At 48.0% G+C, this 22,759-nt stretch overlaps 1 protein-coding gene across 2 annotated transcripts in view; it reads left to right on the plus strand.

Moving 5' to 3' along the window:
- The window catches only part of Lrig2 (leucine rich repeats and immunoglobulin like domains 2), a 51,295-nt gene extending 46,655 nt beyond the window's left edge, over nt 1-4,640 (plus strand). For both annotated transcript variants that reach the window (XM_075981722.1, XM_075981723.1), the window contains exon 18: nt 448-4,640. In XM_075981722.1, the coding sequence (XP_075837837.1) occupies nt 448-665 (218 nt within the window). In that variant the 3' untranslated portion in view covers nt 666-4,640. The remainder of the gene's footprint in view (nt 1-447) is intronic.
- The last annotated feature ends 18,119 nt before the right edge of the window (nt 4,641-22,759 follow it).

The following is a 22,759-nucleotide window of genomic DNA, read 5'->3' on the forward strand; positions in this document are numbered from 1 at the left end:
GTGAAGAAAAAAAGCATGGTATTAGAAACTAGCTTTTTAGTTCTGTTGAATATAAAGGTTTGGTAGTTTGTAGTTCCAGTTTTTATTTTGTTGTTTTTAATGTTGGCATTGTGATCTCAGTGTCCTTATCAAGGATTCTGGGCATCTTTACTTCTTTTGATGATTAGGTTAAAAGGGTATCAGGGGGCTGGGGATAAAGAACATTTGTTGCTCTTAAAGAGAACCTGGGTTCGATTCCCAGCTCTGACGTGGCAGCTCACAACTGTCTGTAACTTCAGTTCCAAGAGATCTAGTTCCCTTTTCTGGCCTCTTTGGGTACCAGACACACATGTGATATAGTCATACATGCAGGCAAAACACCCATACACATTTTTAAAAAACGATACCAAGAAATTAATTTTGAAATTCCTGCTGTCTCTGATGATATTTCTTGTCTCTTGTTCTCAGAAATATTTCAGCGGCCTCTGTGGAACATGAACAGAGAACCAGGCCTGCTTCCCTTTTGCCAACAGCCTGTCCTTGAGTCACCACAGCTTCCGCGACATGAGGGCCTGGCAGAGAGGGATCCAAACTGCTCCTCACCTGTGTCCTGCCACAAGTTACATGACCACACTTTTGATTTCAGCAGGACTCGGAACATTCAAGATGGTAGTGAGGGCACATGAAGCCCGTCCACGAGAAAGTCTGAGCAGAGACTCAGGTTGGTTCATTTACTACCTCAGAGTTGAGAAGAACCCCCAAAGTCAGCGTTTGCATTACTCTTTGCTTCGAATTATATCTGGCCACACCAAAGTAGCCTGATGTTTGGCCTTACACCTGGCGAAGAAAAGGTAGTGGCTGGCAGAAATGTACTACAGAACCCCGGCAGAAGACGATGGACAAGTGTCCCTCCAGACGGCCTCACAGTGACATGCCTAGGTGTGCACTGCTTGCCATGAAGGGTGTCATTGCTGCTTAGCTGCTGGCTTGCCCCAGTCCTCAGAATGGTCGTGAGAAGACATTACTGCTTTGACATTTTACTTTGCCTTCCAAGCAAGGAACAGAGATAACTTCTGAGCTCTCCTGAGTCTGATTGAGACTCGAGAATGGAGGCCGAGACTTTGATATTCAAGGTCCTCGGCTGGAATCCTTTCGCCAATTGGTACCAGAGCAAAGGCTTTTGTATTCTTCTGGAGTTGTTTTTTGTTTTTGTGTGTGTGTTGTATGTTTGTTTTGTCCCTATAACCAGGGATGTCATTGTAAATATATGTACATTTATAAATAATTTTTCTACTCATTGACCTTGTGTGTTGGCTACAGTGTAAATATTTTTGATATGCCCAAATTATATATAATGCCTATCTAGTTACTGTATGGGCAGCAACTTCTCAAGATCATAGACTTTGCATAACTTAGTTTAGTGAGGTCTACAAACTCTGTTTAAAGCTCTAAGACTTTGTCACGAAGCTCAAGTAGAGGGACAGGGTACTTTGTGATTGTGTGCTCACAAACTCGAGCTTGGTGTAATTAACTGCTTGCTTCACGCCTGAAGGTCCGCACATCCGATCACTCGCCGTCTGTTTACAAGTGCCAGGTGATAATCTTGTTCTTGTAGCATAAATGTCTTGTTCTTCCAGAGCCTGGCAGCCTTGCCACAGCCCTGTGAGCATAGAAGATGGCTTATCTGGGGATTGTCTTCTTTCAGCAAAGTGCTTTGATGACAAGGAAACCAAAGATTGTTCTTTTTTTTTATGTTTACTTTGTTTTTAATCTCCTCCACGAATGTAGCAGCGTATTAAGAAGGGAAATGTGCCCTCGGGAGCCAAAAAACTTTATGTAAACAACAAATGTCAACACTAATGCTAACGAAATGTCGCGTGCTTTCAACCTGTCCTCTGTGTAATACCAGCCTCCTACTTAAATGGTCATGTTTTCTTCATTTTCATTTTGAACCTTTAAAAAATTATTATAGTCTTTCATCCCTTTGAACCATACGCTTTCTTCCTTTTGGACTGTGTTCCAGTTTTATAGTGGTCTGACTAGAAATTAAGAGCCGGCCCCTTCCTAGTGCTGCCCTGGCTAGCCACATCTGACTCTTACTGTGGAAAGAGGCTGTTTACTAGCTGCTCTAAGCCGCTCTCCAGGAACCAGAGAGGATTGTGCTACTTCAGTAAAGAGCCGCCTTTGTCAGCTGTTAGCTAGATCAAGAGTCATGCTGCTTGCTCTGACTTTAGCTGTATTTATTTCCCCAAAACAGGACTAATGGTCTAAGAAATGCTCAGGGGAGGGAACAGTCTCTGCTTTTAAACAGTGTCAGTAAACAGACTCACGTCTGGATTGAAAAGCTGCATTTTGTCTCTGGAGCAGCAGTGCTCCAGCACGTGGGCTCAGAGTGGAGGTGTGCTGCCGCTCGCTTGTTCTGTGGTCAGAGTTCAGCGCGCTGTCAGCTGTGATCTGTCAGGGTAGAAAGCAGGCCCTGACCCAGTCCTCTAGAAATACTTCATCCAGGACGTCACCTCCAAGCTTCAGCAGTGACCTTTCTGCTGGGGTGTCAGGCTGGTCTCCTAAGGGTTGTGAAATGTTGGACTTCCCTCCCAGATATCCCTGGCTTGTTACATAACTTATTAGGAATCCATCTACAGATGGGAAGAGCCTGTTTCTGCTTTAAGAATAACAATAGCTTCTTACATTAGAGAAAGGAATTCCTGAAAAAACTTGCCCATGTTTGACCAAGCAGTGTCTACCCTCCAATAGTGATAAAATTGGCATCTCCTCAGCGCTTCTTCCAGCTGATGGGTTTCTGCCGGTTGTACCTTCATCTGCAGGCTGCTGTCCAGATAGGAAGTATGTGAAATCCAGCCCTGTGAACAGCTGTCTGTAAGACCCCACCTCAGAAGCTTTGCCCAGGCAGTTTTCACTCAGCAGGCTGTACGTGGCCCAGTGAAGGGTTGTAAAGGACCAAGAGTTACGGCTCTGTCAGCCATTCTGTGAAAAGAGGGACACGAGAGAAGTCTTTCTGTACGTCTGGTTGTAGAGAGGTATAAAGTACACTTCTCTGGTGATGGAAATAACCTGCCTTTGTGGGAGGCGTGTGCAGACGTCATTGCTAGCCATGCTGCAGAGTCCTCCGATGGAGTGGAACACGGGCAAGGTCCCTGTGACGTCTGCCATGTTGTCATTAGCTTGGGAGTTTGTCCTTTGATCTTTATGTTTGGTTTAGTACACTTCAGGATTTTTTTTTTAAACCCTCTGTTCCCAGCTAAAAGCATGAAATTGTAGCATTATTTTCTCTGAAGAAAAACCCTATACTCTGACACAAGTGCCATTCCTCCAACAAAAAATTTAAGCCTGTGTTGTATTATAACTCTTTACTCTGATTTTTAAAAAAAAAAATATTGCTTTTTTTTTTTTTTTTTGCCCCCTGGCTTTGAACTCTCAATCTCCTGCCTCACCCTCTCAAGTGTGGCAACTATAGGTATGTCTGTCTTGATTAATTTTTGGTTTTGCCCATGGAGCCCAACTAGAGTGGAGTTGGTATTGCAGTTTTAGGATGTTTTACCCAAGTGTGTGAGGATAGCCTTTTCTCATTGGCTATGCACTGACATGCTGCCGGTAAGTGTGGCTGTTTTCCCCTGGTGCTGGGCCTTGAGCTTACAACTCTGTGAGTGACCAGTTCATGTTCTCCCACATCTGTTCTCTTTTTATGTGAAACTTGGTCTATCTTTGGGCTTTTTCTTTTTTTTTCCTTTTGGCAGTCCTGGGGATTGATCTATAGCCTCCTGCCTACCAGGCAAGTGGTCTACCTCTGAGCTGCAGCCTCGGCTGAAATGTTTTGCTACAGATTAATGAGTGGTTATAAAAACGATGGGACCATAAATGGCTGAGCTAAGTTTTTTTCTGTTTGGTGGTGCTCTCTGCCAGTCCAGTATGGAGGTGTGCTGCACCTCCCTTTCCCCTTTAAACTTTTTGTTTGGAACATGATCTAAAGATACAGCATTTAGCCTAGATTTTCTTGTTCTTTTTTGAACATTAGTTTGTTGGCAGAAGTACCAAGCTTCTGAATTAGGGATGTATTAGAAACTGCACTTAGAACATCTGAAAACCCAAGACCCATAGACTTTGTGAGAAGGTGGGAGGGGAAGGAGAGGTTGGTGTGTGGTGTCCTGGGAACCAAACCCAGGTAAGCACTCTCGCAGCCCCGTGTGCTTTTAAGTTATGATTTGGGTCTCTTCCTTCTCGGTTGTGAATTGTTTCTTTGCAGCGCTGGTAATGACCAAGTGGTGGAGTGAAGGTGCAGAGCAGCTTGACTTGTCTGCGCCTGGTGTTGGACATGCAGTGAGTTTGTAGCAACTGTGACTGTTTCCAAAGAGAAACTGATCTTCATACTTCATGTACCCTTTAAGTATGTCCTGGCTGCTGGAGATGGCTTCTTCACCCACAAGTGACTTCTGCTTCCTGCTGTCTTCTGTTCTCTTTTCCCGTTAGAGGCTGCCAGCTAAGCAGCCCTCCTGTAAGGCACCTCTAAAGATATACAAGCCACGTTGTTCAGTGTGGCTGTTTCGCGGTATTGATTATATTTTCTCACATAAGAATGTATATTTTATAGAGCATGTGTTCGTCCTGTCTACTGTAATGTCAATAAAGCTAAACCGTGAATCATTTGTCTGGCCTAAAGTATAGGAATGAAGAGTGTGCTCTGTTTGGGCCCTTTTGAGGGGAGTTATTTGGTCAAAAGTGAGGTCCCTTGGTACCCCTATATCCAGGGGCTCTGGGATGTTTGGTCAAAAGAGATCTCAGCCCTCTGACACCCCTATATCCAAGGAGCCTGGGATGATTGGAAGCATCACCCCAGCCCCTGGCACCCATCCTAAGACCCCTCAGACTCCACCTCCGGGAAAGCCTGCCAAGCAATGACCCCTCCCCAGGGAGGGTCAGGACCACTCCCACAGGCTATTTAGGCTCCCACCCAGAAAAGGAACACGTGGCCTCCGGGATTTGTGTGGTCTCCCCTGCTCTCTCCCTCACCATGCTTTTCCCAGCCACCTGGGAGCGCTGCATTAAACGTGGGCATCTTTTATTCGGTCTAATTTGGTCTGATAGGAATTATTTGCATCAGCAGAGAGACTCCTCTTTAGAAATATACCTAACATTATGAATAGTTAAACAAGTTAAAATGAGATCGCTTTTCTCTTGCTATCACCAAGTCCTTTCTGTGCCCAGTGTTGGCCTAACCATGGCACTGAGCTGCGTGGGACAGGCATTGTGTGCTCTCTTCTTGTCCCTCCAGAGGTCCTCTGTGGTGCTATGTGCTGGGAGACAAATGGTTCAAGAGTCATGAAAGAGTTCTCTACAAGGAGAGAATTAGCAATATTTTCTAGTTTGGTAAAGTCTTTGGTTAATGTATTTGAGGAATATCAGTATTCTGTAACTTCGTTGCTCCACCAACTTGGGTCAGCTCTTTGAAGACTGAGATTGTCACATCGATCTCATCGTGTACATCTGCCATGCTTTTGGGGTGCACTCACCGACTCTCCCAGCAGTCTGGGGACACAGATGAGACGGACAGCTCTGCTTACTTTCATCTGCATGTGTAGTTGAGGAAACTGCTTCAGTGAAGCCATATACCCAGAGGCCAGAAGCTGTCAAGCAGCGAAGGTAGGGGTTGAATCAGGTTTTGATGGATTCAGGGGTTTTCAGCTAGGATGCCTTCTGGTAGTGAGTACCATGCGTTGGGTACAGTCTAAAGCACAGGAATGAAGCCGCTGCTCATTCCCAGGGTGAAAATGAGCTAGAAGATTCGTAATTTTTCTACTGAATTCTGATGGAGAAACAACTATCCTTTGGTTCGCTTGTAAAGTAGAATGCAAAAGCACACCCAACACCATAGTTTCATTACTTTTTCTTCTAAGTCTGGAGTGGAATACTCTAGGGCCTTCTAGCAATATCCTGCTGTTATAAAAATACCTATACCCATTCACACTGAAAATTTTGCAAGTTTTTAACCTAGTACTGAGACGTCCATATAGTTTGCTTGCTTGCTACAGAGCAATACATTTATGAAACATGAGTGAATATTAAGAGCCATAAAAAAATGAATAAAAAGACAAAGTATACAGGGTGGATGTACTGGTACATGTCTATAATTCCAGTCCTTGAGAGGTGGAGGCAGGAGACTGGGAGTGCAAGGCCATCCTTGGCTATATAGCTGGTGTGAGGCCAATCTGCTCTACATAAGAGCCTGTCTTAAAAAAAAAAAAAACAGCAAGAAAAAAAAAGTGGGGGTAGGGGTGCTAGGGAGAGAGCTCAGAAAGTCCTAAATTGAGTCTCAGAACCTGTTAAAAGCCCTGCATGGTGAGTGTTCTTATAATCCTAGCGCTCTGGAGGAGGAAGCAGGCAGGCAGATCCTAGCTAGGCTTGATCCTAGCCATGCTAGCCCATTTGGTGAGCTCCAGGTTAGTGAGAGACTATGTTTAAAAAAGCAAAAGGGCCACCCCTAAGGAATGACATCTGAGGTTCTCTTCTGGCTTCCCCACATACATGCACCCTCAGGTGAACATGCGCTCACAAAACCAGAAAGAGTGCAAGCAGAAGGATTGGACTGCATGTTCCAGAGGTGGATACTCTTATCTGTAAGCATTTCTGACCCCTTGCTCAGTTTGTACTTTTTCATGGACAAGTAGCAAGTACAGTCTGGAGCAGTCTGCAACCTTCTGGATGGCTACCTCTCTGTCAGTGCCATGTGGTCACTGGGGGCTTGGTTGTACTCATTCCTCACGGTTCCTTTTAACCCTCTGGTACAGAACAGTTGAAATTTGAAGACCACACCTCCGTCCAGAAGCCCTGACTAGAAGCAGCAATGCTGCGCAGCCTCCTCTCTGTGTACCAGCTCCTCCTCTGCTAAGTGCAGGTTACTCTGCAGGCCTGCTGCGTTTCTAGCCAATGCTCTCTGGAATGGGAAGCCTGTGGTTTGTTACCAGGGAAACTATCACAAGGTGGCTTAAGGGAAAAGAAAATGCATGGGTCAGTCTGCAAAGGAGATAGATTGCCAATATGGATGTCACATAGCTTGTGGAAGTGGCTGAAACGAGACTGTTGAATTTGTCACCTCGGCTGCATTGTTCAGCCAGTGTTTTTTGACATCTCAGATTTGGAGCTGGAGAGGTTATGACTAAATGATTAGGAGCACTTGGTTGATGTGGGATTCCCCTCTGTATGCGGTGAATACCATTGGTTAATAAAGAAACTGTCTATATGATATGGTGCTGGGAACTGAACTTGGGGCCTCTGCAATCGCACTACCTGCTCTGAGCCGTCATCTCTCCAGCCTCCTCTAACCTGATTCTTTATCCAATCCGTCGAACACCACAGCGGCCTCAGTAGGTACTCATCCAACAGCCCGGCCAGCTGGCTGGATACCTCTTTTGCAGGGAGAGAGTTCAGCCCAGATTGTGTGATTTGCCTAAAGTCACATGCCTCAAAGCTTTCTACTGAAAGAGACTGTACTCTGTTCCCGTCAGAGGGTTTTTGTTTTGTTTTGCTTTGTTTGGTTTTAATTTTGTTTGTTGTCTTTGTTTTGTGGTGGGGTCTCATGTAGTCCAGTTTAGTTTCAAACTCACTATAAGCACAGAGTAGGAGCTTGACTTTGTGATCCTCTTGCTCCACCTCCAGGGTAGGCACCTGTCTGTCACCATGTTCAGTTTTGTCTTGAGTTTTTGTTTTGTTTTGTTTTCAAACAGGGTCTCTCTGTTATGTAGCTGTGGCTGTCCTGGCATTTATTATCTAGACCGGGGTGATATCGAATTCACCGAAATCCACCTGCCTCTGCCTCCGGAGTGCTGAGATTAAAAACATGCATCACCATAGCCAGCTGCCAGTGTTTTGTTTATTTTTAATTTCCCCCCCTCCCGTGTGTGTGTAGGGAGAGGGAGGTGGAATGCACATGGGTGTAGTGTGGTGTGCATGTGGCAGTCAGAGGACACCCGTGGGTGTCAGTCTTCACCTTCCACCTTGTTTGAGGGGGGCTGTCCTGTTTTCTGTTGTACAGGCTGAGCTGGGAGTTCTGCCTCGGCTGCCCATCACCCTGTAGGAGCCCTGGATGACAGAAGCACCACGCCTGGTTTTAGTGAGTTCTGGGGGTCAAACCCAGGTCCTCACACTCGATCAGCAAGTGCTTTTGCCTGCTGAGCCATCTCCCAGCCCTCTCCAGGTCTTTGTACCTTGAAATGCATCCTAGAAACTTAGTGTTTTTAGATTTCTTGAGGAGGAATGGGAAATCAAACAGATTGGCTGGTGTGCTGTGGTCTGATCCACCCCAGGGATCGCAGACGGGTGGGCTCGCCAGAAAGGAGGAAATCGCCAGAAAGTGAGTGTGGCTAGGAGCAAAAGCCAAGGAAAGGTATTTGGAACATTCAAAATTATGTGCTTGCTCTATCTGTCTATCTATCTATCTATCTATCTATCTATCTATCTATCTATCTATCTATCATCTATCTATCTATCCATCCATCCATCATCTGTCTGTCTGTCTGTCTGTCTGTCTGTCTGTCTGTCATCTATCAACACACAGTCTCACCATGTAGCCCTGGTTGGCCTGAAACTTGCTATCGTAGATCAGGCTGGTCTAGAACTCAGATCTGCCCGACTCTGCCTTGTGAGTTCTGAGTGTGCGCCCCACCGTGCCCAGCTTAGTGAACACTTGTAAACTCCTATTTTATTCTTTTCCGAGGAGAAACCAGATTCGATAAAATCCCATACACAGAGTAACAGGCAGAAGCTCTTGAGGCATTTGAAAGGCTGGATTGTTTAAAGATGTAGTTTCATTACTTTTAGTTGTGTGTTTATGCGTGTGTCAGTACGTGAGATTAGAGTTCAAAGATGTCAAATCCCCCTGGAGCTGTAGTGACAGACGTCGTAAGCCACCTGATACAAGTGCTGGAAACTGAACTCAGGTCCTCTGCAAGAGCAGAACACGCTCCGACCCACTGACTACCACTCCAGTTCCAAGACCTGAGTAGTTTCAATTTGTCTCTTTTCTAAATGCTCTATCAAAGCCAGTGTGAGTCCCTCAGTCTTGAAAACAAGGGGCACACGGCTGCTGTTGGCAGTGATGGTTGCCTGTATAATTTATCCTTTGGAGCAAGCTCCAGAGACAAGCACAGGAGTGTGTGTCCCCTGCCAGAAACAGCAGGGCAGAGAAGAAACACATTTCTCTTCCAAGAGGAACTGCTGCCACCCAGGCGGCCTTGTTCTACACATGTCCCTTGGGAGGGAGGGGACTCGGGGACTGCACAAGCTGCTCTTACTAAAATGGGACTTTTAAGGTGAAAATTCAAGCATGTGATGTTGAGAACTTTTGACTTTTGGAGAAACACAAAATCATAATAAATTGCAGGTCTGGGGGGAAGCCATGAATCATGTTGGCAGGCATGCTGCCCCGTGGGCCTGTGCCACCAGCACCAGCCTTCTCTGACACCTCTCCTAGCCCTGAGCCACCAGTCTCCCAGTTTTACCCAGAGTGCAACAGACGTCAGTGCCCAGGGAGGTCAGGAGAGGTTTGCGAAGGACCCCACACCTTCAGCTGTGAATGTTTCCAGATTTCTGTCTTTGGGCAGCCTTAATTTAGGGAGGCCTCTCAGCTGCCTCTGTTCATTGCTTTCCTCGGTCCAGGAAAGAGTCAGGACTGATTCGTCACTTTCTTTAAAGTCCCCTCTTGTGTCCGAGTTTAGTTGTACATAGTGCGGGCCTCGCTAGCGAGATGACTAACGAGAGTGGCGGAAGATCAAGATCAGCAGAGTTTGGGGATTCCTAAAGGCAAGCTATGGTTTTGCTATAGCTCTGGTTAAGAACAGGCTTGTTAGGCGGCCGTGGCGCACACCTTTAATCCCAGCACTTGGGAGGCAGAGGTAGGCGGATCTCTGTGAGTTCGAGGCCAGCCTGGTCTACAGAGCAAGTTCCAGGACAGCCAGGGCTACACAAAGAATCCCTGTCTCAAAAAACAAAAAAACAAAACAAAACAAAACAAAAAAACCAACCAACCAACCAACCAAACAGAACACCCTCCTCCCCTCCCTTGAAAAAAGGCTTGTTTTCTTTCTCGACAAACTCCAATGTGTCCTTCCTTCTGCTTCCTCTGCCTTCCTCTGGTTCTCAGTAAGGGCATCTGGGCAAAGTACAAAATGTTAAGCTTCTAAAGGGCACAATTTGTCATCTATGGTGGGAGTCCCACGCCTAGGCAGACGCTGCCCACTTCCTGTGGAGACAGCCGGCTAGGATACGGAGGTCTCTTCTGGTCAGCTGGGCCCTGCATCTGCTACATGACTTTTAAAAGTCAGTGTCAGGCTCCAGTCCGACTACCACCTATTCCCCGTTGCAGAAGCTTAAGCCAGTCCCTTGGTTTTGCGGACCTCGCCCTTCTGATTTGCAGAATGCAAATACGCCAGCCTTGCTTCCAGGAGACTTGTCAGGTGATGTGGATAACAAATGAAGCACTGCGCCCAACAGCGGTCCGTACATCACCGGCTCTCAAAATGGAGTGTACCCTCCTTTCTCCTCCCCCGTCTGAGATGGCTCTGGGTAGAGAATGGGAGAAGGTTGGTTTTCTAGGGCCATCCCTGGATACTTGGGTTCCTGGGTAAATTTGGCTTGGAAACAAGAAACTTTGAAGAAGTGGAAAGTGCCCTTGAGCCAGGACTCAGTGGGACTGAGATTCTGACTGGCTCTGCGCACATTCACATCGTGTGATCTCGGTAAGCCATTGGTGGAGCCTGGACCGTACCCTTGATGCCGAGGACTCACGTCCGCGTCCTGCGATGCCCCTGGAAGCCCTTTCAACGCTGGAGTCCTGTAGATCTTCTCAAGCACCGAGAGCTGTTCCCAAGACCGCCTCCAGCATATTTTTGTGCCCCCAGTTGTTTTCCAGTTTCCTAACTCCCAGAAAAGACTCTATTAAGGAACAGTGATTACGAATGCATGCAAGGAATTTTAAAGAGGACAGAGCACTCAGCTGCTTTAAACGGGGTTGAGGGCAATACATGTTGAGGCTTCTACAAAGTGTCATGTGTGGCGAGACCGTTAGTGGGCCTTATTCCTGACTGGGGATCCTCTTTGGCCCAGACGTTCCCCTTGTAATTCAGTCCTCATCACTGCATAGGAATCCCACAGCGCTCCCTGGCAAACGGAATTGCTTCTCAGAATATTATCTTCAGTACTTAGCATTCTGGCTTCACGCTGGAATGGGAGCTGACATCTTGGAAGATCACAAATGTTCTGGAGCCAGAATGCTTGAGTTCCCATTATGGCCACTTGTATTACAGGCAAATTACTAAATTTCTTTTAACTTCTGTTTTCTTCTCTGCGGGACAGTAATGACAATCCTCACTCCACAAGGTCACTGTGTGAGCATCATGTGAAATAATTTTAACCAGAAGGAGGCAAACATTAGCATTTTATTTATTTTTGAGACAGGCTCTCACTAGACAGTCAGGCTGGCCTCAGCCTCATTATGTAGCCCAGGCTAGCCTTGGACCTTTCCAGCCTCAGCTGGGCTGACAATCATAAATCACCATACCCAGCTCAGCTTTTGTAAGTCTAACGGCTTTCCATAGCATCCCCCTGACCTCCAGCTCTTACGTTATCTCCGGCTCTCCCATGATGCTCCCTGAGTCTCATTCAGAGCTGAGCATTTCCATAGCATCCGCCCCTCGCCGCCGCCCCCCAGCTCTTCCGTTCTCTCCGCCTCCTCTCCCATGATGCTCTCTGAGTCTCAATCAGGGCTGAGCACTCAGCTGTCGGTTTTCTCAGCATTTCCGCTGGTTACGCATCTCTGCAGTAACCACAGCAATATGAAGCTTCTCTGACCAAGGCTGACAGTAACATTATATCAGTATAAGTCTAAATATTGGGCTAATGGGATGGCTTAGCAGGTAAAGGGGCTTGCTGCCAAGCTTGATGGCTTGAGTTCAGTCCCCAGGGCCCCTATGGTAGGAAAGAACTTATTCCCACATGTTGTTCTCTGACTTTAATGACCATGCTGGAGCATGTGCGCCCCCTACACACAAATAATTCAATGTAATAATGAGAAACCATACATTTTTAGAAATAAATCCAAGGACTTTTAAGTACATTTAAGCGACTTTCCTCCCAGTACGCTGTGGCCTCCTTAGCTTCTCACTAGATTAAATTCCCTCCTGCGGAACAGGTTCAGATTCAGTCTAGAAGTGGTCAGTTACCCATGGGTCATGCCACGGTTATACCAGTGGGCACATCTTTCTTTTTTATGACCACATTTCTTTCTTTATTAGGATATTGATGGACGTCTAGTTTCGTTCTATTTCCTGGACATTGTGGATAGCCCCAGCAGTGAACGCGGACAGGCAAGTTATCTCCGGAATGTGTTGTTGACCTAGAGTCTGTCTGGCGTATCCTCAAGAGTGGTATAATTGGTTCAAGCGTAGTTCTAGTTTCAGGGTTTTTTAATTAAACATTTTCTGTGTATGGGTGTTACCTGCCTGTGTGCATGCACCACATGCATGCCTGGTGACTATGGAGGTCAGAGGAGGGTGCTGGATCCCCTGGAATTGGAGTTATGGATATGTGTGAGCCACCATGTAGGTGCTGGGAACTGCCCACGTCTTCTGCAAGAGCAGCGAGTGCTCTTAACTGCTGAGCCGCCTCTCCTGCCCTCGGTTCAGTGATTCAGCTTTCGTAGGACCCTCCACACTAACGCCCACAGCGCAGGTTTACTAGTGGTGATGAGGATTCCTCTTTTTCTACAGTCTTGCGGGGACTGTCATTTGTTTTTATGGTAACAGCCATTCTGGCTTGCACCGCCATGGTAAGGGTGCCGACACTTATTTGAGTACGTATTGGCTATCTGCATGCCTTCTTTGAGAACTCTCTCTCTGTTCAGCTCATTAGCTTGTTTTTGGCTGGATTTTTTTTCCTGGTGTTTAATTTGTGCTGTTCTGTACATACAAGGGACCGCCAGATGTGTCGCTGGCAAAGGCCTTATTACCATCCTCTAGGCTCTGGTGCTTCTTCCTTTGCTGAACAGAAGCTTCTTAGTGTCCTGTAATTTCACTTGCCGATTGTTGGCACTATTTGCTGTACAGAGGGTGCTCTTCTCGGGAAGTTCTTGCCTGGGCCTGTGTATCTTGAAGTGTTTTTTTTTCCCTGGCACTTTCAAAGCTTCAGGACGGACGTTCAAGTCTTTGACCCACTTGGGTTGATCTTTGTGCAGGGATAGAGACAGGTTTACTCATTCCGCTAGGTGTGGAAACCATGTTCTCAGCATCCATTGTCACACGGGCTGTCTTTCCTCTAGTGTGTGTGTTTGACACCTTTGTCAAATGTTAGCTAACTACGGCTTTGTGGGCTTATTTCTGGGTCCTTAATCCGATCCCTTTGATCAACAGGCCTGCTTTTGAGTCAATACCTTGCTGTTTTTGTTCCCATGACTTTGTAATATGGTTTGAGACGGGTATTTCTGATACCGGCAGCATCTTCCTCTTTCTGACAAGGATCTGCTTGAAATACTCAGGGTTTTCTGTCTTTGGGAAGCTAAACTGCTGACCTGCCAAAGGAATAAACATAAAAATCTGAAAAATGGAAGGTCGTGTGTGTCCGTCGGTTCGTGCCTCCTCCTCCCCTGAAGCCCTTCTGTTCTTTGCTTGTTTGCTTGCCTTAAGAACAAAATCCTCTTTCTCAGTTTGGGCTCCTGAGCCGTTTTTCTTTATATTGGACACTCCCTGTTCCTTGGGTCCGTTTACTTATAATTTCTTCAGGCTAAAACAACTTGGAGCCCATTTTAAACAATCGCCTTAATCTTCGGTGCCTTTTAAGCCCAGCCGGTGCGTGGTCATGCTCAGCGTCCGCAAGCTGACTGAGGAAGCTACGACGCACCCCAGGCCCTCTTCCCAAGTTGGTCAGTTCTGGATTTTGCAGTAGGTGGACGAAGAGGCTGGAGATGCTGCAGTTCTCCGCACGTGGGCTCTTCAGATCCAGATTTTAGAATTCCTGAGAAGAGGTGACAAGACCGCTGTAGTCCCAAGCCAAGGAGAAATCCTGTCCCGTTGAGAAGCCGCGTCCTTCAGCCCTTGAAAATCCCATCATCATACAGCAGGAGGCAGCGAACAAACACCTTTCAAAAGGTGCCATATTTTGCCTTTTTGTTCCAAGGCATCTCTTACTTCCCTGAGTCGAGGCTGCTTTTAGAAAGTTCTACTACACAACGGTTTGAGTGAGAACTGGCCTCCAGGTGGCGCTTCCGCACAGAGAATGGCAGCTGACGGCGCTACCCAGGCCACCATTGTTCAGGATGCCCTTACGTAAGGGGATTCAGGGAAATCCGGCTTCTCGGCTTGCACAATGGAAGAAAGGCCTGGTCTTTGTCATGCCTCAGACTGTGACTCTAAATCTGTCCGGGGTGGTACTAGGCTCCGAAAGTTCTAGGCCGCTGCCAGGACGAAGCCCAGGGCAGCTCGGCCTGTTGGGAGGGTGAGGCTATAGCTCGGGTTTCGTTCTCCGATGCTGCAGGCCATGCTCTGGGCTCCCAGCCCATGGCTGAGCGCTCAGCTCGGCCGGGCTAGCGGAGGTCTTCAGGCAAAGCGGACTGCTCCGAGGCTGCAGTCCTTTCCCTTGGCCTTCCGCCTCGACTCCTCTCTCTCCTCCCCTCCCCCTCCCTCCACAGCCCATTCTCACCTTATGCTATTTACAAATCGATTTCCCGGTGTGATCTCATTTGCAGCTCCCACTCCCGGGGTAGAGGGACAGATTGGGGCCATCTCTCAGTCCCTACTCTCTGAAAGACGTCTGAGAAGGTCTCCTTCAGTGCCTTTCACCGCTAGCAAATACTGAGCAACGCGGGCAAATATTGAATTCAACGTGGTGGTTTTCAGAGCTTGGCACCGAGGAGGGCTCGGATCTACAGCATGAAGAAGCATTTACAGATGAAGAGTTGGATGGGGGAGCTGATCGGCGGACTGTTTGCTAGAAGTCAGGGTTTCAGACACCTAGGGCCGGTAGCAAGGCTCCACTGGGCACCAATTACAGCACACGGCTTTTCAGGCAGAAGCACAGTATGTAGGAACATAAAGGACCCGTGCAGATTCGTCTCTGGGTCTGACAACCCATCATGACTCCGGGTTGGGCACTGGGGCGCCTGTCTCTAAGGGGACAGGGAATGAGTGGTATTTTTGAGGCCTTGTTTAAAGCATGAATAGGTACTCTGGCCCTACTTATCAAAAGCCTTATGACGTCACTGAGGATGCCCTGGACGGGGAAGTGTACCTGTAGGTTTTATCCTATCCCTTTGGATCAGGGTCCAGCTCTTTGGTTTTTGTTTGGACGTGCATGTTTCAGGCAGTGTGGGACTTGAAGGAGGCCGGGTTCCAGTCCCAGCCCAACCTCCTACTCGCTGTCTGGTCGGCCTTGGGTGGCACAAATGTTTCAGGGGCTAATACCCAGAAAAATGAGTGTGTGTATGCTTAAGAGTGGAGGTGCTATGGGCGGTGGTGGCGCACGCCTATAATCCCAGCACTCGGGAGGCAGAGGCAGGTGGATCTCTGTGAGTTCGAGACCAGCCTGGTCTACAAGAGCTAGTTCCAGGACAGGCTTTAGAGCTACAGAGAAACCTTGTCATGAAAAACCAAGGAAAGAAAAGAAAAGAAAAGAAAAGAAAAGTGGAAGTGTTTACCACTGAGAGGTCCCTGCCCCATGTCTCACCTGTCCCTCTGTAGTTAGTCTGTATTTGAGAGCTGGTTGGGTGTGTATGGGGGGGGTGTCTCATCAATATTGTGTTGGATTTCCTCGGACCAGCTGCCAGGCTCTCCCCTTCTCTATTCAGTTACAGCTTTTTGACAGGGTTTCTCTGTGTAGCCCTGTCTGTTCTGGAATTTGTTCGAGACCATGCTGGCCTCGAACACATGGAGATCCGCCTGCCCCTGCCTTTCAAGTGCGGGGATTAAAGGCATGCGCCTCTACCTCCTGACCCAGTTATAACTTCCTTGTGCTCTAAGTTATAACACCTTGAAATGCACTGGCTTTGTGTTGTTCTTCTGCCGGAGGAACTGACATCTTCATCTTCAGACTCTCCAGGGGCTCCATTCAGAGTTCAGAGGCTCTCGTCTCTACCCAGAGCTCACGGTATAGCGCGTACAAGCTGTCCAGTACATAGTCATGACCGGCAGGAAGGAAGGGACCTTGCACAGATGACAACACTAATTAGCCCACAAAAGTTTATCTGGACAAGCTCCTAGGGGATGCAAAGCTATCCCTTAAGTCTTCTGACTAAGCGTGGAAACGCGATCAGCTTGGAAGAGAAAGGGGGTGGGTAGGAGAGAAGAAACCATAGCTCCCCACTATCTGCCAGAGGCATCGTTTTTTCCATTGCACAGGGCTCCATCTCTCAGGCCAGGTCGAAAACCTTGCCACTACCCTGGGGCACTGAAGGTGGCTCCAGTTGCTGTTTGCCCAGGAGTCATGTTCTGTGGGGGAATTTGTTTTGTAGCCTCTTCGATTGATACCTCTCTTTATGGCTCAAGACCAGCCAGCTCGTTGGGCGTATGTGTAGGCCAGAGGAGGAGAAAAGCAGAGTTGGAGTGACCAGTCTTCAAATGTTACCCCGCTTCCCCAGGGTCTTAGCTCAGGCTGATGGGGACCTTGCAGTGTACTGAAGATGACCTTGAACTGTCCTTCCACTGTTACTCCCAGGGCTGGGAGTCCAGGTGTGAACCACCACACTTGGTTAATGTGGTGCTGAGGATCGAACCCAGGATTTTGTGCATGCTACCCAAGCACTCTACCGTCTGAGCCACTATTTTAGCACTCCAGGGTAGTCCTTCTTTTTTTTTAATAACTTACTTTTATTTTATGTATTGGTGTTTTGTCTGTACGTATGCCTGTGTGAGGGTGTCAGATCCCCTGGAAGGGGAATTACAGACAAGTGCGAGCTGCCATGTGGGTGCTGGGAATTGAACCCTGGTCCTCTGGAAGAACAGTCAGTTCTCTTCACCCCTGACCTATCTCCCCAGCACCATCCAGGCTGGTTCTTAATAGAAGCTTTTCTCACTGTAACCGCCTTATTCCAATTCTCAGGCCACATAAGACTTCTGAAAGAGCCCACCCGCCGTCCAGATTGCCCAGCCGGAAAGGCTCAGAGCAGACAGAATGTAACTGGATGCTCCTCTAGTTTAGGAGACCACGGGGAGGTGAAATTAAAGCTCTTGGAGCTTGCCTAGCAAACACATTCTCCATTAAGCAGCTGGGCCGCTGATGGTAAGCAGGAAGGCATGTCTCAGGCACCTGTGCTCTCTGACTGACGGACATAACCTTCCTGGGAAATCGCGTTGAGGAGGAGTCCGAGTGTATGTCCCCTGACACCCAGGGGCAAGTGCTCTGACAACCACGTCTGTCCCGGGTGCAGCATGGGGATCCGCCCCAGGAGTGGTGGATCTGTCCCTGCTCTGGCTGCTGATGAGAACAGGGGGTTGTTTATTTGGAAGCTGGGAAAATAAAGATGGTTGACTGGTCAAGGATGCTCATTTTATTAGCTCACAAAGGGCACTGAGCAGCAGCACAGGAAGGTAGGCTCTGGCTAGGTAGAGGAACATTCATGCTCCCGGTCCCTGCATACTTGTCCATATTAAAAACACGCAGGTGGCGAAGACAAGTGAAATGCTTGCTCTGGGCTGGGGGTTAAGACCGGGGTAGACCCTAGAAGAGAGAGAGAAGCCATCAGTAAGAAGATGCAAGGGCAGGGAGTGTTTCCCACCTGAGCTCTGCACATCACCCAGCACCCCTGACAGGTTGTAGCATCCCTGACGACATTCCTGTAAATGTTTTGCCATGAAAATCAGGCAGTGATGGGGGTTCCAGCAACCGAGAGAATCCTGTGAAAAGAATTCAACACAGCTTACTGAGCCCAAAGTGGATTATTTATTATTCATTGGAAGCTATTAACGGTACAGTAAAAATCACAGTTAAATTTTCATACTATACAATAGCCCTTATTCACATCACCTCAAAGCGATGATTGACCTGAAGGAGGTATAGAAGAGTCATGTCCTGGAGGCTCAAGTTCTGAAAGGCCTTGAATGACAGGGGAGGAGTCTGGTCTTGGTTGAATGACAGGGGAGGAGTCTGGTCTTGGTTGGGAGGTAGAGAACTTGTGGGCAGAGGTGATGAAATGAAGGCTGGCTTAGGAAAATCACCATGGGGACTGTGAAGGAGAGGCTGAGAGCAGGAGAAACTGGAGGTCAGAGGTGGAGTTCTTAGCGCTCTATTGCTGTGAAGAGACGCCATGACCATGGCAACTCTTATAAAAGAAAAACATTTAGTTGGGGTGGCTTCCATTTTCAGAGATTTAGTCCAATCTCATCTTGGTGGGACATGGTGGCTTGCAGACAGACAGGATGCTGGAGAAGCGGCTGAGTGTCCTACATCTTGGCTTGCAGGCAACAGGAACTGGTCTGAAACACTGGATGCAGCTTGAGCATATACGAGATCTCAAAGTCTGCTTCCATGGTGAAACACTTCCTTCAACAAGACTACACCTGCTCCAAGAAGGCCACACCCCCTAATAGTGCCACTTCTTTTGGGGGTCGTTTTCAAACCACCACAAAGAGTAAGGAACTGTTGTGTGGTCCAAGTAAGAGCTATTAACAGGACAGGGGATGTAGCACATGGGTAGAATGCTTCCTAGCATGTGTGAAGTCCTGGGTTCATCCCCTAGTGATGCTTAAATCCATGCATGGGGTGGCACAAGTACTAGGTAATCCCAGCACTAGGGAGGTAGAGGCAGGAGGATCAGAAGATTTGGGCCATCTTTAGCTATGTAGGGAGCTCAAGGTCCATCTAAGTTATTCAAAACACTTAAAATATATCAAAGAAAATAAATGAACATAAGAGATATTAACAGCGGCATTGAGGGCAGTTACAATAGAAACAGAAAAAAAGGGCTCACAGTCAAGAGGTACTTGCCAGTGTCTTCAAGAGCTTTCAGGCCATTGAAACGGGGACTCTGGGGATAGGTACCAGCTTTCTCCACAGCATTTAGAACAAAAGCTGCCGAGAGGGAGGCGAATTGCTGAACAGAGGTGTCTGAGGAGGTAGTGAGAGCAGCTTCTTCCCATGCTGGGAATGATTAAGCGTAGAAGAGCCACCCAGGACATCAGCGGGCCCTTCACAGGCAAGTGGCCATCCATCCTCCCTGGACCACAAGGCAGACTCTCAGAGCTGCTCTCTACTGGATGAGAACGTCATCGCTTTTCTTAGAAATCTGAATATTGAAGGCGGCCATGGAGCATTTTCCCGTCAGTGGCTTTCAAACCGGACCTAACAGGATTTAGTGGATGAATGGCAGCTACGCATCCATGAGGTGTGGGGTTCAGTCCGCATCCATGAGGTGTGGGGTTCAGTCCCCAGCACCCAACACACACCGCATCCCTCCCGCACATACAGCACCTGAACACCACACCACAAACCTCTGGGGAGCTTGACGAGATGCTGATGTTCCAGAGAACGGGATTTGAGCAGGGAACCCACTTTTTGTGGTATCTGGAGGTGTTCAGAAGGCAGGACTAAGTCTAGGTATCCTTTTAACTCCTGACTTCATTTCCCAAGTGAACAAACTGAGGGCCAGAGAGGAATGCGGTCTGACTTCAGGTCACACTGACAAAGGTCTCAGGAGTGGAGCTTGGGTCAGAACCTCATGCTTACGGCTCCTCAGACACACGGCAAGCCAAAGCCTGGTTCCATGCTTGGGTTTAGGTTGAGGGGCACATGGTAGCAAAAAGGCTTGGAACTGTCCATAATCCCAGGGGCTATAGCATTACAAACAACATTTTACAGGTGAGCTGGTTAGTTTTGTCAAACTAGTCACAAACTTGAGTTACCTGGGAAGAGGGGCCCTCAGCTCAGGAATTGCCTCCATCAGATTAGCATATAGGGAAGTCTGTAGGGCATTTTCTTTGATTAATGATTGATGTGGGCAAGCCCAGGCCATTGTGGGTGGTACCACCCCTGGGCACACGGTCCAGAGTTATATTAGAAGGCCATAGCCTGCAAGCCAGTAAGCAGCACCTCTCTATGGTCCCAGCTTCACTTCCTGCCTCCAGCTTCGGCCTTGGCTTCCCTCAAAGGTGGACTGTGGAAACCAAGGCCTAGGAATGATATAGGTGAATTTTATGGTAATTCTATTTTTAATATTTTTATGGAGGCTCTGACTGATTTCCACAATGGCTGTTTTAATTTGCACTCCCACCGGCAGCAAATAAAGTTCCTCTTTCCCCCCACATTCTCACCAACACTGGCTGTCAGATTTCTTTTTATTTTTCAGATTTATTCTTATCTTGTGTGTATGGGTATTTTGCCTAAGTGTATGTATGTGTACCTCTTGTGTGGCTGGCTTCCCTAGAGGTCAAAAGAGGGCAGCAGATCCCCTGGAACTGTAGTTACAGGTGGCTGTGAGCCACCACGTGGGTGTTGGGACGGAAACCCAGGTCCCCTTCAAGAGCTGTCAGTACTCTCAACCAGTGAACCGTCTCTCCAGGGCCTGTGGTCAACTTTACATGACAGAGACATGTTTTCAGATTGGCTTTAGGGAAAATGAGTTCTAGTTTCCACGGCTTCCCCAGGAGGAAATGAAGGGGAAGAGGCAAGAGGGCCGGAGAAAGTCAGGGCGAAACGCCACCGGAAGGGGTCTGAGTCCCGGTGGCTACCCAAGCAGTGATCCTGGGAGAAACGCCAACTGCTCACTGCCACAGCTGGCCTGGAACAATCCAGCATCTGGGAGGAAGGTCACTTGGGCGAACCTCAGGTTTCTATCCTCCCCCGCCCCCACAGGGCCAGGGCCAGGAAGAGAAACAAAGGAGCACTTCCGGTCACCACAGAAGGGAAGCTTCACACACTGGGAGGTTTCCTCAGAAGGGAAATGACCTGAGGTGGAGGCTGGAGCAATGCTGGACAGCCTGAAAGACATCTGCTCCCGCAGGGCCTCCTGAGGAAGAGGACCCACAGTTGGGGTGAGGGGCAGGCAGAGCCACTGCGGAGGCTGCTGCTCCTGAAATCAGGACCCTGCGTCTCTAGCTGCAAGAGTTCTCTGTCCCTTGCAGCCACGGGCCTCCTTCAGGGATTGCATAAGAATAAAGGCCACAGTGAAGGAGGCAGGGACCAGGAGGAGGACTGTTTGACAGGGCCTTTTAGCTAAAGCATGCTGTTTTCAACCCCCTTTCCCGGAGTTGCTTTGAAGTGGAATGAAGGTTGGAAGAGCCCGGCGCAGCCGCCTCTAAAGCGCAAAGGATTATTATTTTCCCCAACAGGCTCTTGCAATCAAAGACAGGAGCAAAAACACGATAATAAACGAACAAACAAACAGCTGTTTTCTCAAAGGCTTTACCATCCCAGGTTCCCATTTGGCCTAAGTTTCGGCGGTGTTCTCTCTACGCGCGGCAGCCCAGCCAGTTGGGCGGGTGGGCGTCTGTGGGAGGTAGGAGGGAGGACAGTGCTTTGAAGTAGAATTAGGTCAAAGCTGGTGCTTAAACAGTGTGGAGATGGTGGAGATCTGCGGTTCCTTTCCCTGTCTCCTGGAAGAAGCGCTGGAGAAACTGTAGGAGGGAGGGAGACGGGCCAGACATGCCAGATGTTTCCCCTGCTCTCTGGTTTCTGCACACAGCAGGCCCTCGGAGGTAAGGGAGATTGCCCTGTGCTGTTTTTAGCTGAGGGGGAAGTCGGTGCTCCTTCTACTGTTGCATCTTCTCCCAACAGACTCCAGGGACCAGGCTTGTTCATGACGTCTTGTCAGCGTTCAGGAAAAACATGGAAACATTCCCGGTTGGCTGTTGGCGTTTGAGCACCTGAAGTTCAAATGGAGCTTAGAGAGGGTGGAGGGAAGGGCTGGTTTCTGCAGGTTAACTCCAGACACTTCTGGAGGAGGGAGCTATGGCATAAAAAGTCACAAGTTTGTCCTATTGGACACACTTGAGATTATATATATATATATATATATATATATATATATATATATATATATATATATATATATTTACAGAACAGAGAAGGAGCAACCAGAGGTTCTCATACTTGACACAATGTAGATAGAGATTGGAGGACAGCCCATGGAAATCTGTCCTTCCACCACGTGGCTTCCAGGGGATTTGAACTCAGGTCCTCAGGCTTGGCAGCAAGCACCTGTCCCTGGTCCCACATTTGGTGTTTATGAAGACCAAGGATGGATACATATATATACACACACACACACACACACACACACACACACACACACACACATATATACGCACACATATATATGTATATATACATATATATAAATGCTTGCAGCTTTTTAAAAAAAAGATTTATTTATTTATTGTGTATACAGTGTCTGCATGTATGCCACCAGACCAAAGAGGGCACCAGATCCCATTACAGATGGTTGTGAGTCACCATGTGGTTGCTGGGAATTGAACTCAGGACCTCTGGAGGAGCAGGCAGTGCTCCTAACCTCTGAGCCATCTCTCCACCCTAACCAAGGATAATTTTGACAAACTCTCGAGAAGTTGGTGATGCCAGGTGAGTCACAGATGGCAAGGCGCTGAGTCAGTTGGTGGTAGGGAAGAAAGACTTTTTTCATTGGCCTTTCTACTTTCCAAGTAACAAAGATGATTTTATAAACCATCATGAATAGTGTGTATATGACGTGTGTGAGGATGAGCACACGCCAGGCACGCATACACGTAGAGGTCAGAGGAAACTTCCGTTATTCCTTCTTCTACCGCTACGAGGGTTC

The sequence above is a fragment of the Microtus pennsylvanicus genome, chromosome 7 (assembly GCF_037038515.1).
Source record: "Microtus pennsylvanicus isolate mMicPen1 chromosome 7, mMicPen1.hap1, whole genome shotgun sequence".
NCBI lineage: Eukaryota > Metazoa > Chordata > Mammalia > Rodentia > Cricetidae > Microtus > Microtus pennsylvanicus.